The 13,064-nt window shown below is 55.0% G+C and overlaps 5 protein-coding genes across 5 annotated transcripts; 4 read left to right on the forward strand and 1 right to left on the reverse strand.

The window, feature by feature from the left end:
- Nucleotides 1-419: 419 nt before the first annotated feature.
- On the forward strand, nucleotides 420-1,234 carry DICSQDRAFT_89335 (uncharacterized protein). The gene is made up of 2 exons (XM_007367790.1): nucleotides 420-968; nucleotides 1,026-1,234. The coding sequence occupies exons 1-2, from the start codon at nucleotides 481-483 to the stop codon at nucleotides 1,171-1,173; spliced, it is 636 nt and encodes a 211-aa protein (XP_007367852.1). The 5' UTR covers nucleotides 420-480; the 3' UTR covers nucleotides 1,174-1,234.
- Nucleotides 1,235-2,812: 1,578 nt separating this feature from the next.
- Nucleotides 2,813-5,780, forward strand: DICSQDRAFT_172068 (uncharacterized protein; the record flags this gene model as incomplete). Its single annotated transcript, XM_007367791.1, has 4 exons — nucleotides 2,813-3,121; nucleotides 3,173-4,691; nucleotides 4,755-4,963; nucleotides 5,022-5,780. 4 exons carry the CDS (start codon nucleotides 2,813-2,815, stop codon nucleotides 5,778-5,780), a joined length of 2,796 nt encoding a protein of 931 aa, XP_007367853.1.
- Nucleotides 5,781-6,661: 881 nt separating this feature from the next.
- Nucleotides 6,662-9,612, forward strand: DICSQDRAFT_181971 (uncharacterized protein; the record flags this gene model as incomplete). Its single annotated transcript, XM_007367792.1, has 4 exons — nucleotides 6,662-6,817; nucleotides 6,875-8,138; nucleotides 8,193-8,401; nucleotides 8,458-9,612. 4 exons carry the CDS (start codon nucleotides 6,662-6,664, stop codon nucleotides 9,274-9,276), a joined length of 2,448 nt encoding a protein of 815 aa, XP_007367854.1. The 3' UTR covers nucleotides 9,277-9,612.
- Nucleotides 9,613-10,383: 771 nt separating this feature from the next.
- Nucleotides 10,384-10,995, reverse strand: DICSQDRAFT_172070 (uncharacterized protein; the record flags this gene model as incomplete). Its single annotated transcript, XM_007367793.1, has 3 exons — nucleotides 10,384-10,542; nucleotides 10,608-10,712; nucleotides 10,771-10,995. 3 exons carry the CDS (start codon nucleotides 10,993-10,995, stop codon nucleotides 10,384-10,386), a joined length of 489 nt encoding a protein of 162 aa, XP_007367855.1.
- Nucleotides 10,996-12,440: 1,445 nt separating this feature from the next.
- On the forward strand, nucleotides 12,441-13,007 carry DICSQDRAFT_65085 (uncharacterized protein; the record flags this gene model as incomplete). The annotated part of the gene is made up of 2 exons (XM_007367794.1): nucleotides 12,441-12,593; nucleotides 12,708-13,007. Coding segments are annotated over 2 exons (453 nt in total), but the record flags the coding sequence as incomplete, so codon positions are not given.
- Between the last annotated feature and the right edge of the window lie 57 nt (nucleotides 13,008-13,064).

The following is a 13,064-nucleotide window of genomic DNA, read 5'->3' on the forward strand; positions in this document are numbered from 1 at the left end:
TAAGACGAATTCTTTTTCCATGCCGTCAATGATCTAGGACACTGAGCTATGAGGTTGAAGCTTCAGCCGAGGCAGGACACTAGTCAAATGAGTTCGAACGGCGAAGTCCACATAGTGTAGTGGCAAGAAGTAGGAAAAGGGGCGGGCGATAACGTACCTGCGACGAGAACGGTAGTTATTTTGTCTCCGCAATGGCTACGATTTCGTGGCAGCTAATGGACTGGGAGCGATATGGTGGCAATGGAGAAATGCGCAGACGGTTGTCCCAGCTGAAAACCCTTCGGAAACTCCCGTCGCTGGCTTTCGCATATCGGCCACGTAGATCTCACTCGAGATGATGTCATGGCTGTCGAGTGGAACCTGCCAAGTTAGGCGCTCGAGCGAGCAAACCTACAAAACACGGCTCGTCGCCTCCTCCACCACAGATCACGACTCGCAACCCCTGCATTACCTCCAACTCCCCTCATCAACTTCACTACGATGCCCGACAACTTCACAGACGACAAGAAGTCCGTCGTAAACTCGCCTTCCGACCTCCCGCCTCCCCGCGAGCGCAAGGCCGTGCGCGACGACGTTCCACTCCCCTTCTCTCGAACGCCCCTTCACCGCTTCAACTACTACCTCGCCCTCTTCGCCGCCCTCCTCATGGCCTTCTACGGCTGGCGCATGCTCCAGTGGAAGGCCGAGTACGGCGGCTGGTGGAACCTCGCCCTCGGTCACCGACCCCCAGGCGCCGCACAGACCCTGAACAACTCCGGGGCTAGCGCAACACCCAGCGCAAGCTCGACAAACGGAGCGTACGCCTCACAGGGTTCGACGGGGAACCCGTCTGTGGAGGACAAGATCCAGGAGCTGGCCGCGGCGCTGGGCATGCCGTCGTCGGACCTCTCTGCCGCCATTGCGAGCGCGGTGCGCGAGCACGTACCACCTGCGAGCCTCTCGTCCGTTGCCGCCCACGAGCCGTTGGGGTAAAGTACTTTGGTCACCTCACTTGGTGTTTCCGTGTCGCTGACATTCGTCCCTAGCACGGCCGTGCAATACCTCGTCAACCCAGACGCCGCTGCGGCTCAACAGACGGGAGTAGCGGAGGCGGGTTTGGGGGCGTTTAAGACCATGTTCGACGCGGCTGTCGGGTTGGACGAGCCCCCGAATGACATTTCCGGCGCTGCGTAAACGGCTTCCAGGGTTTAAGGGATACGTAACGCATTACTGTACATTACTGCATATGCGGACTCAACTCAATCTTGTAATGCAGTTTTAATTCTGGCTCTTGAGACCACGCGCCATGATGAAATCGATGCACATAGAGCGCAGAACGATCGTCAAGTCTCGCAGAGAGGACAACACGCAGGAGATTTGTATAAAGACGATATGCGTGCGCACCTATACCATGTTTCTTAGCCCATACCTGATGTAGCATGGAGCAGATCTAGACACATCGGGTCTCCACAGCGACAATAGTCCACAGTGAGAATAGGTCGCCAGGACCGCAGGAAAGATGAGATACAGCGACACGTCGCACATACCTACTCGATCCCGCTGCCTGCCTGCACTGGGAAAAGAGCGTGATGCCATGCGAGAAGTGGGGCTCTCGGCTGCGGGAGTGTTTCGCAGGAGTCGTTATGGGTGGATGAACGAGAGTATATAATGTACGACATGGGTCAAGGAGAAGGTTCGTTTGCGTCCATGAGATGAGAGAGACAGAGGGTGCATCGGCGCTTCAGCTCCCACTGCCCAGCGGAAGAGAGACTAGGTGGCAGTGAAGAAGCGCGTGCCACGTGTTATGGACCTCCTCGGCGGACCTCCGTTCCAGGTCGACGATCAATAGCTCTACATTACGCTCTGACCAAGGTTATTCCAGGCGTACTATCTATTCATCGTAACAGTTTAAAACAAGGTATATGCATTACGTTCTCCTACTTGTGTACTCACCTTGCCTGTATGAGGTTTGGTTGGCTGCCGAGAGTCGCGTTGGCGATTGAGATGACACGGCAGGCATTTCGGGGTTTTCGACTGGGGAGAAATCTATGAAAAGGCGAGGCACGAGGTAAGCCATTCCTGAAGATGTGGCTTTTCTGAACAATAGCTTTTCGAAACCCGGGTAAATCAGCGGGTGGTTGCCTCCTGCCTCACGTTTTCATCGACTTTTCTATGCACGGAAACATGGGAATGTCTGCCGTGTGAAGGACCTGAGGAGCAATGCGTCATACTGGTTGACGAGGACGTGGGTGCGGCGATATGATGGAATCATAGCCGAAGCTTTATACAAGCTGACTCGTTCAGCGTGATTGCCCTTCCGAAAGAGGCATGAGGGAGGACTCGGTAAGCATGCACGCGCTCCCGACGCCTGGCGAAGATCGACTGATGTCCGCGCACTTCAGATTCAGATGTATCCTCAATGAATGGCATATTTGAAAATAGATTGCTGGTGGCCCCAATTCATGGATCATATATTCGGTCCTGTTGTTCGTATGCGGGCGGGGTCTGGCCTTCCTCCACGCTTGCTGGCGGACGGATCCCGTACTGACTCATAATCGATGAAAAAAGAGCTGGAAATGGTAAGTTGTAATGTGTTCGCGTATGCCTCCGTACGCGCGTAACAAAGCCTCGTGCCCCAAGAGCAGTGAGCTATACAGATTGAGCCACCGGGTACGCAGGCCGGCCCATCCGGACTTTCATTGTCCTCTCCGCACGCTTTAGCGAGCCCATATGGTCACTTATAGAGTGACGTATTCTCTTCCCCTACTCCTCATATACTTGCACTTGCTTCGCTTGCAGCGGGACTCGCCTCCCGCACACTCGACCACCCACCATGCCCGGTGAGCGACCCCGTGGCGTCCAAGAAACTCCCCGCAACCCCCGCACTGTGCGCAGTGTCACCCAATGCGTCGGAAAGTTGACGCTTGCTGCGTATCGTGCCCAGTCCGTACTTGACTGTGCAGATTGTGTGGTCGAAACCCAGGATGTCCAAGAGTTCCTCACCGAGCTCCTTCCCTTTCCTGATTATCAGGGACGTCGGCGCAGGATTCCCAAGCGGCCCAAGGTGAAGGCCTCTAACCACCCGTTCAGCACTCTCGAGAAAGCCGACTCGATGTCTGAGAACAAAGTGGTTAGGCTGTTCGTGAGTGCTCCTGTCCGCTTTTCTCGTCTCGGTGTCTCACGTAACCACCAGGCAGCTGCTGTCAACAAACACAATCTCGCCCCTGGCTTGGGCATGGCGCGCTGCCAGAACAAACCAGACAAAGCGCCAAAGAAGAGGCGGAGGAAGGGAGAGGAACCGGCGGAGCCTCCGAAGGTCGACACGATGCGCCAGAAGGTCGATGCCGCGTTCTATAGGGCCGATCGTGTCCCGAAGGATAGTCGTCCTCACTGGGCAGACCAGATCGTCCCCGCTGAGTTCAAGAGTGGCAAGCGTGGCAGGGCTGCAGACCCCTTCGCGACCAAGGCAGAACACGACGATGCCGACGAAGAACAGGCCACGGATGTGGATGAGCAAGACGACGATGAACTGGACGATGAGGCTGAAGAGCTTCCAGAGCTAGAGGAGATGGAAGAGGAGAAGGGCGATGAGGACGAAGAGGATGACGAAGATGAAGATGAGGAGCCGGAGTCGGGTGCCGACGACAAACCCAACGTCGACGCGCAGGCCACCAAGGAGCCTGGAGCTCAGGCTACCCCTGCCAAGGACGTCTTCGGGCAGATCACTACCTATGTCGACCTCCTGCAAGCAGTCCAGCACCGAACCGCCGTCTTCATGCTCCTCGTCATTGGCCGACGCTTCCGCATCCTCCGCTGGGATAGGGCAGGGGTCATAGTCACGCCTTCCGTCGACTACTACGAGGAGCCCGATGAACTATGCGACTTCCTGTGGCGCATCTCCCATGTGTCCGACACCACCCTCGGCTTTGACCCCACTGCCATTCGTCTTTCACCCTCTGACCCCGACTGGGTCAAAATGGAGGAGTACGCAGTAGCTCTCGAGAGCGACGTCTCCAGCGCACCACGCACTCTGCAGCCGGGCGAGCTTGAGCAGCCCGCTCCTGGTTCTGAAGAATCTCCTGTCGTTTTCGACTACGTTCGGACGATGTTCGCACAGTCCATCGCGGACCGTCGGTGGCCACGCTACAGGTTGAGTGTATGCCAGGGCTCTAACCATCAGGAGTTCCTCGTCGGCAAGCCCACTTTCTGTGCTAGTGGGGCCATCGGGCGGGGTACTCGTGGTTTCGTTGCCATAGACTGCCAGACTGGTTGCTTCGTGTGGCTCAAGGATGCCTGGAGGGTGTCTTACGAGAAAGTCGAGCCGGAAGGCTCCATCCTTGCACGTCTTAACGCCGACCCCGAAATCAAAGATGTCCCGACGCTGTTGTGTCACGGAGACGTACTCTGCCAGAAGACCCTCACTGCTACTTGGTGGGAAGCGGCGAATCCTCTGCCGTCCACCAGAAAATCCAAGAGATCCAAGAATGCGAAGAACGCCATGGAGGCTGCGCCTTCCTCCACCTCAGATGGATCACGTGGAGTGAAGCGCAAACGGGAGGACGAACCCGAGTCGCTCGCTACCGACTACCGTGCCGATTGTCCCATGCGTCAACACAACCACTACCGCGTAGTGGTCAAGGAAGTGGGTTTGCCACTCAAGAAGTTTCGGGATGGAATTCAGCTTGTCCACATCCTCTTGGATTGCCACACCAGTGAGCGTCCTCTCATTGTATTGCCTGCCATCCAATCAGCCCTAACGGAATTCATCTACATAGCACATGGACTAGCGGCGACGCGTCCCGGTATCAATATTCTCCACCGTGATATAAGTGATAGCAACATCATCATTGTTCCGAAGGTTGTTCAAGCCAACTCTAATTCCCCACGGCTCCTCAACTGGACAGGCGTACTCACAGATTGGGAGATGTCAAAGCCCACTGCCTCGCATGGGGATTTGACTCCCGCACGTCAACCTCTGCGATCGGTACCTCTTCATCAGAGATTTGGTTTCATGAAGCTTGTCCTAATGATTCTGTGCACAGGGCGACTGGCAATTCAAGTCTGCGTACTTGCTGAACAACAGCGGAGGAACAACAATCCCGGATGAGTTGGAGTCAATCGTCTTGATACTTATCTACTATTGCGTCCGATATCTCGACTCGAGCATAGAGCGTCATAGTGCTGTGGCCACCTTTCTCGATGAGTTTTACGATTGTTTCACAGTACAAGACGGTGTGGTCAAGTGCGGCGAACGCAAGGCGACGTTACTCGCCCAGGGGCAGCTTGTACATTACGATCCGGCAGAAGGGCTCATTCCAATCTGCTTCAACGCCTTCCCATTGGATTACCTCATCGCCCAATGTCTCAGACGCTTCTCCGCACGTTACAAGATCCTGCGCCATCAAGCCTGGACCAAACGCCACACCCATACGACTCCCAGTGTTCCGCCGGTGCCCCGCGCATCCGGTGACGACTCTATTCGCTCCTACTTCCTCAACAAGCACAGGACGGCTAACGACGAGTTCAAACAAGCTCGATACGAGGCAGTGCCTGACCCTCCAACCGTTTCGTCTACAGCTCTTGCAAGCAGAGAGCCTCCCAAGCCAACTCAAGAAGACGAGAAAATGGCCATGGACATTGAAGACCACGAATGGTTTAGGTGGATCGTCTATCAATGCTTGACGTTTCCTGGCTGGGAGAAGCTGCGGAAGGTCAAGGACCGTGTTCCCAAGAACTGGGAATCTCCACACTCTCCGATACCACGCGAATTGTTCTCGGCAAGGTCAGGTCACAGCCGTTGATTTCTCAATCGATAGGGTAATCATATCAACGTTCATTGTTATGATTATGTTCAATATGCCTATGCCTTCCGTCTCTGTCTCGGTTTAATGCATATGTATACAGTCGTTTACCAAGTCGATTGAATCATAGGAGATATACTCGAGAACAATCACAATGAATGTTAGCGCAACGGAGCGGTCCAAAGTGACTTTCCGCTTATTCCCAAATGATTCCTCACGACTCATACGCATGCATGCATGTGGCACAACGCGCTTTTGATCCCGCTTCTGGTTCCGCTGGCATCATCGGAGCTTTCCCTCGGCGTTTGGTCCTCAATTGCGAGTGCGACGTCGAAAGTAATCTTGCGGCTCTGCTACAATAGCCATTGTATCCGAGATACTCCCACGAGTATGCATTTCAAGTATTCGTATTCTCCATTACTGGTTCAGCGGCAATGCACAAACATGACGCGTCTCCCTAGTCACGGACGGTAGGACTACTAGGTATAGCTACGCACTACTCACTGACAGAGTATCAGACTTGAGTGGTATAGTATCGATACTAACAGTCTCACGATCGGACTTGATCCACAGGTCCGATAGGAGCGTAGACTCGATTTCTCATTCCTGGTGTACTACATAAGTCACGAGATGAGCACAGAGCGCTTTGGCATTTGTCCAATAGGCGCCTGATGCTTTGGGCTGGCCCAGATTATCCCAGTATGGTAAGCAATACACGTGGGCCGCTAGTAGGAATCCGAACATTGTTCCTTTCTCGCCTTGTTCATCGCTCCTTCCTTTACAACCACGAGGACGCTGTCCTTCAGCGAACTAGAGCGGCGACCACTCGTACCTATCCTTCTCTCACTACTCGAGGTAGTACGCCCCTCGACACACTCATCATGGCGACTTCAGCTGTTCATCTAACCACCGAGGAATTTTGCCAAGAGTTCCTGTCACATCCGAGCGATTACCCTACTCCCGGTGCGGGATTCAACCCATTTTCTGCATTACAGCATGCAAACAAGAACTCAGGAAACAATGTCGCGGAGCTGATCGTAAGTGTTCTCTAGCGTCGTGACACTTCTCGGTCGCTGAGCTGATTTCTGGGATAGATTGCTGCAGTCAATAGCCATCTTGCGCCTGGATCGACGGCTTCTGCGTACGGATACCTTCCAGAATGCTCCACGGACAAGGCTACGCAGAAAACCCGTTCGGCGTTATTCCGAACCCATTCGATTCCCACAAAAGGACATCCTCTCTGGGCCGACCAGATCGTTCCCATCCATATCCAGGCTCACCGCCGCGGCATCGATCCTTTCGAGAACGCTGAACAGCAAGACGAATATGGCGAACTAAGACAAGCCAGAAAGCGGGTCTTTGAAAGTATCTCTGCCGTTGCAGATGTCCTCTTCGCTGCTCAACAACGTGTATTCCTCTTCACGCTCCTCTTCATTGGCCGCAAGTTCAGGCTCCTACGCTGGGATCGTGCCGGCGTGGTGACGACCCCCGCTACAGATTACTACGAGCATCCGCATCTTCTATGCGACATTCTCTGGCGCATTGGCCAAATGGATGACGACGCGCTTGGCTTCGATCCTAGTGCCACTCGTGTCCTTCCTGGTGACATTGACTTCACGCGAATGGATTTTGCCGGCCTCAGGACCGACACTGACTTGAGCTATGAGGAACGTCGACTTGAGGAGTCTGAAATTGGCCCTCATCCAGTCTTCGAGTACGTTCGCTCTTTGTTCAGGACGTCGCTCTCCGACGACTGGCCGCGCTACAAGCTCCAGGTGAGCGACGGGAAGATCGAGCGCGCTTACCTTGTCGGCAAACCGACCTTCCGCGCTCCCGATGTCTTTGGCCGTGGTACGCGTGGTTACGTCGCCTACGAGTGCGAGACGGGTCGTTTCGTGTGGCTCAAGGACGTGTGGCGCGCGTCGTATATGATCACAGAGACCGAAGGCCAGGTTCTTCGAAAGCTCAACGCTGCTGGCGTGGAAAATGTCCCAACTCTCATCTGTGAAGGCGACGTCCGCGATCAAGCTACAATTACGGCGGACTGGTGGAAACGCGCACGTGCTCACGCCTCAGCCTCGCTTCACGTCTACCCTTCCTCGCCTCCCTCGTCCTCTTCCGCTACCCTGGTCGGCACCACTTCTCCGACAACCAAGAAACGGAAGATGGCGGTGGAGCCCGAAAGGGCTTCCACTACATCTAAGCATCGCAATCCACGTCGTCGCGGGACTCTTTCCTCCGATTGTCCCCTTCGGCAGCACAGTCATTATCGCATTGTCGTCGAGGAGGTGTGTATGGCATTGAAGAATTTCAAGTATGGGGGACAGCTAGTCGCGCTCGTCTTGGACTGCTTACTAGGTAGGTCACAACCTTCATTTTGCTTGTGGTCTTGGCTGATGGCTATCTCTGCAGCGCATCGTCAAGCGGCCACACATCCGGAGACACGTATTCTTCACTGCGACATCAGTGGCGGAAACATACTCATTTACCCGAAGATCAAGCGAGATCGGGAGGGGAAGGACCCCGCTCTTATTTGGACGGGTATCTTGACCGATTGGGAGCTGTCGAAGTCGGTAGATGCTCAGGAAGCGGCTTCTAAGGCTACCCAGGTTGATCGTATGGTGCGTTCTCCATCAGTTCTATTGCGCTTCACCGGCTGACAGCAATACACTCCCAGGGGACGCTTCAGTTCATGTCGGTCAACCTACTCACCCATATCAACAAGCCCGTGACTATTGCGGACGAGCTGGAGTCATTCTTCCACGTCCTCGTCTACTATGCCGTCAGCAATCTCCGCTCGAACTGCACTGGCATCGCCTCCTGGATCGACAACTTTTTTCACAACTATGCAGGTCCCGAACGCATGTTGACGTGTGGCCCGAAATCGGTGATCATGGAGATGACTGGCTCGCTCGAGACTCGCTCGCCGCCAGGTCCCTTACTCTTCTATAGTCCCATGGACAACGTTCTCGCTCCTATTCTCACAAGCTTGAGAGCGCATTACAAAGTCATGGCGTACGAACGTGCTAAAGCTGCTCCCCGGAGAACTCGACCGAGAACTCCCCCACCCCCGCCGCCGGACCCTGCCCCTCCGAGGCTCCTCCCAGAAATCGACGAGAGCAAGTACAACCCCGAGGATCTCGCACGTTGGAAGGCTTCCTTGAAGGCCGGCATTGTTGATGACTTCACTCCCACTCCAGAGGATCGGGAGCTCGCGGCAAATCTTGTGGACCACAAGTTTATGCTCAACCACCTCTCTGACGCACTTGGGAGCCGGTATTGGCAAGGCGACGACCGCATACCTACTACTAAGGACTCTGAGCCTGCGTCGTGCTGTGTCAGCGGGTCGCCCTTCGAAGCCGCAGCACCGAGAGATGCTAAGAGGCAGCGAATGTCAGAACCCGAGCGCAATGTGTCATTGCCCGCTCGTCTACATCCGTCTACTCGACGTACGCAGATCCGCACCCGCACCCACCCTCTTCGTGCTCGAAGGTAGCCTTGGTATTGCTGACTAGGTCGTTCACGTTGCTTTGACGTGGATTTTCATACTGGTGATACCCCATCACATATGTTACTCCTAACACATACCTCACTCCTCTACGCCTCCACATCCTGTCGTTCTTGCGCCGTCGCCTCTCCGTCTCACTGAGGGCTGCATCTACATCCCCACCGCTTGCGCCACGTCCTCTTCTACACTCATCGCTCGCGCGGTACCTCCTCTCATCTCATTACGTCGGCGAGCTCTTACTTACCCTGCCGTTCGTCGAATGCGTTGCGCAGATCGAACATAGCTCATCCTTTGAGCTGCACAATGTATCATAGTATCATACCCCCATTGTAGAACACATCCATCCCTAGAAGTACGAAGAATTTCCTTCTCATCCTTGATATCGGTGTGATCCGTGTAAGCTCGCGCTTCAGATTTCATCTTCGCTAGCTATGATAAGTCTGTGTGAGCGGTACATGGAAGGGGTCAGCTATCCTTCAAACCGAAATGGTACCAACCTGGACAGTCTTTCTCACGCGGCTTCTGCGCCGCAGTCAGAGATCTAGACGTACCGGGACTCAGTCTCGATATCACTTCTTCGACCTATGCATGTGGCTGCTCCCTGTGATGCGAGTCGAACTGCTCGCCTGCTCTCGCTTCCCTCATAGAGAAGCGGGAAATCTGATCCGGATGTTCAATCAGCGATGTGAAGACGCATCCTTTCAACCACGAGGTTCGAATGCAAGCCTGTCACAGCTCACGCAACGGGCGAAAGTCATGCGCGTCTCGGAGTGAGTCACGTACTATAGGAGCAAGCTAACAATCCAACTATATATGGGTACGTATGCAGCATGAGGAATAAAGCAACGTGCCACAATGAGACGAGGGGAGCAAAAGATCACATCGAACATGGCCAGACCAGTTCACAGTAGGTGCGCGTGTGTGAAAGCCACCGAGTTATACACACATCAGTCGAACGTCGTGTCCCGTCTATTCTGAGCTGAATGATGCGCACACCACGTCAGATTACCCCTGATGGAGAGTATCATACGGCCACATCTGTGACAATGGGTTGGCACATTACCTACGAGCGAAGGAAACCGATCAGCCAGCACATTAGGCAAAACGCCTGCGGTCGGGGGACCTCGGCACGGTGGCTACCAGCTCCGCCGCGCGACTGGGATCAACGAGTGTAGCTATCCAGTTGAGGACAGCCTGGAAACCACTCCCGACGAGGACTGCGCCAACGTAGGCATCCATAAGGTAGCGCGTCTCCTGCCCTCGTACAGCCAGCGTTAGCGTGGGCGACCTCCCTCAAAGGCAAATTGGCTAGTACGTACTTCCGGTGTTCGGAGGTCCACGTCGTTCGCGTGGCGCACCATTTCCCGCCATTTGTACCCTTCCACCCACTTCTCCACTTGCTCCTGCAGTTTGCTCACCTCCTCCTGGATGACGAAGCGCTCATGAGGCGGATGAACGCGTCGATTGACATGTGAAGCGCACCTCGAGCGCTTCCGCGGTCGGCAGTGGGTGTTTGTTGGAGGAGATGAGCGCGTAGGCTGCCTCCAACGCTCTCCCTCCGATGAAGGCGAGTCTCTTTCCGTCTCCGTAGGGAGTGTTTGCGTCGAGCGGGGCATCATGGAACCTGACTGAGGAATGAACGAAGATTTGGAGCATCGCCTCGCCGTCGATCTGGGGAGCAGGAGGTAGTAGAGACTCGGCAGCCATGGCAGCTGTGCTTGCCGCCATGGATGGACGATGCGTGTGGAGTGGTAGGAGAGGGATGTGAGAATTTGAGGATGGAGGAGCAATCTAACGCTTTGCAGAGTGCTGAAGGCTTATAAGCCGTCCCGTCGTGCTGCGGTACTCGACAGTGCTGGGATAGTGTTACGGAGATGAGGCTATATTCGAGGATTGGTAGAATACTGCGGTAGACAAAGTCCTTCTTCCGCGCGCAGTCGCGCGGCTTGGTAATATGCTTTATGATTCCATCCGAAGACGAGGAGAGATTCCTATGGTTATCACGAATTGGAATGAGGGCGGAAGTAACAGCGACAGCATTGGCACTCACAGATCCTCGCGAGGAAGGTAGCACTCCAAAGGTTAGAGTCCCAGCCAAGTCTTGAGTGCATATCAGGCTGTTAGAGGGTCTTCTTTCTCCGGCATGTGAACCTCACCTCCGTTTGAAGTTTCTACTCGCCACGTCACTAGTTGGCATGGCCCATGATGATTATGAGATAAGAATCGGGTTACGAGTTGCCAAAGCATGAGAATAAGGGCAAGCATGGTATGTTTGCTTTAAGGCTATGCCTTAGGTTTGGTAACCGCAGAACGATTGAAGAGGTACGAGTATTAGCTGTTCAAGTTCTTGCCGGTCGCCTGAACGAGAAGGAGAGACAGACGCTAGGAATTGACGAACTGAAGAATGTGCATGTGATCCGGGGCGGCTAAGTATCACAATCTGATATCACGTGCGCTAAGTTCCGGACTCCAGACGAAAGGGACAAATGGTCGGGACACGTAGACCTGATCTCCATGAACAGCACACAGGTAAGGCCTCCGTCTGAATCACCCTCAGAATTTCACGGAAAGCAGGCTCTGACGTCTTGTATCCTCAGCGGTCTCTTCCGACGCAACTTTAACTTCCAAACGTGCCCATTGCGACACGCAAAAAAGGAGCTGAAGAAGTTCGAGGACAAGCGGGCACAAATGGGATTCGTGTTTGGCCGGTGCAAACGTGTGCCGTACACAGTAGATACAATAAGGCTTATATGTTGGAATCCTGGCGTCAAGATGGCGAGCTCGCGGAACGAGCGCCACAGGTCCCGCGCCCCGACGGATACCCGCGCCCTTATCTACCCCTATTTAGCTACGTATATAAGCCTTATTGTATCTACTGTGTACGACACGCGTTTGCACCGGCCAAACGCGAATCCCATTTGTGCCCGCTTGCCCTCGAACTTCTACACAAATGCGTCTCCTCTGCCCGAAGGATAATTCGAGGCACTGCCTAGTGGGGCCGAAGCCACTCGACGATCCCGCGAACCGACGACCCGTGACGACGACCGACCCGACGACGACCGACCCGACGACGACCGACCCGACGACGACCCCGTGCACCCCGACGACCCCGTAACCGTGACCGCCCCGCGCTCCCCGCTGCTCCCGCCCCGATGGCACCGCCCACAATTGCGAAGCTCGCCGATGACAACTACGCCGAATGGGTTATCGGCATGGAGGCCCTCCTTGTTCGCAAGGGTCTCTGGGAGGTTACGAGCGCCCCTGCTGATGAAACCCGCCCCTCCGGCTCTGATAACACGAAGGCTGTGCGTGCCTGGCGTGCGAAGATCGCAGAAGCACGCGCCGAGATTATCTTGAATATCGAGCCCACCCAGTACGCCCACATCCAATCACAAGACGTTCACGAAGTCTGGACCGAGCTCCGTCGCGTCCACCGTGCCCGCGGCTTTGGTACCCGGGTCGCGCACCGGCGCGCTTTCTGGCGCTTGTCTAAGCGCCCGGATCAAACGATGACATCGTGGATTGCTGACGTCCGCCGGGCCGCCTTCCGCCTCGAGGAGATTGACGCCTCTATCTCCGATGAAGACCGCATCCTCGTTCTCACGAATGGCCTCCCCGATTCGTACTCTCAGCTGGTCGTCAATCTCGACTCTACCCTGCCTAGCGAGCTTACCATCGATTACGTCATCACCCGCTTACTTAACGAAGAGTCGCGCCAATTGTCCCTCAACCCGCCTCATCATGACTCCGAAGTCGCCCTTGCTGCTTACACGAAG

Source organism: Dichomitus squalens (assembly GCF_000275845.1).
Source record: "Dichomitus squalens LYAD-421 SS1 unplaced genomic scaffold DICSQscaffold_28, whole genome shotgun sequence".
Lineage (NCBI taxonomy): Eukaryota > Fungi > Basidiomycota > Agaricomycetes > Polyporales > Polyporaceae > Dichomitus > Dichomitus squalens.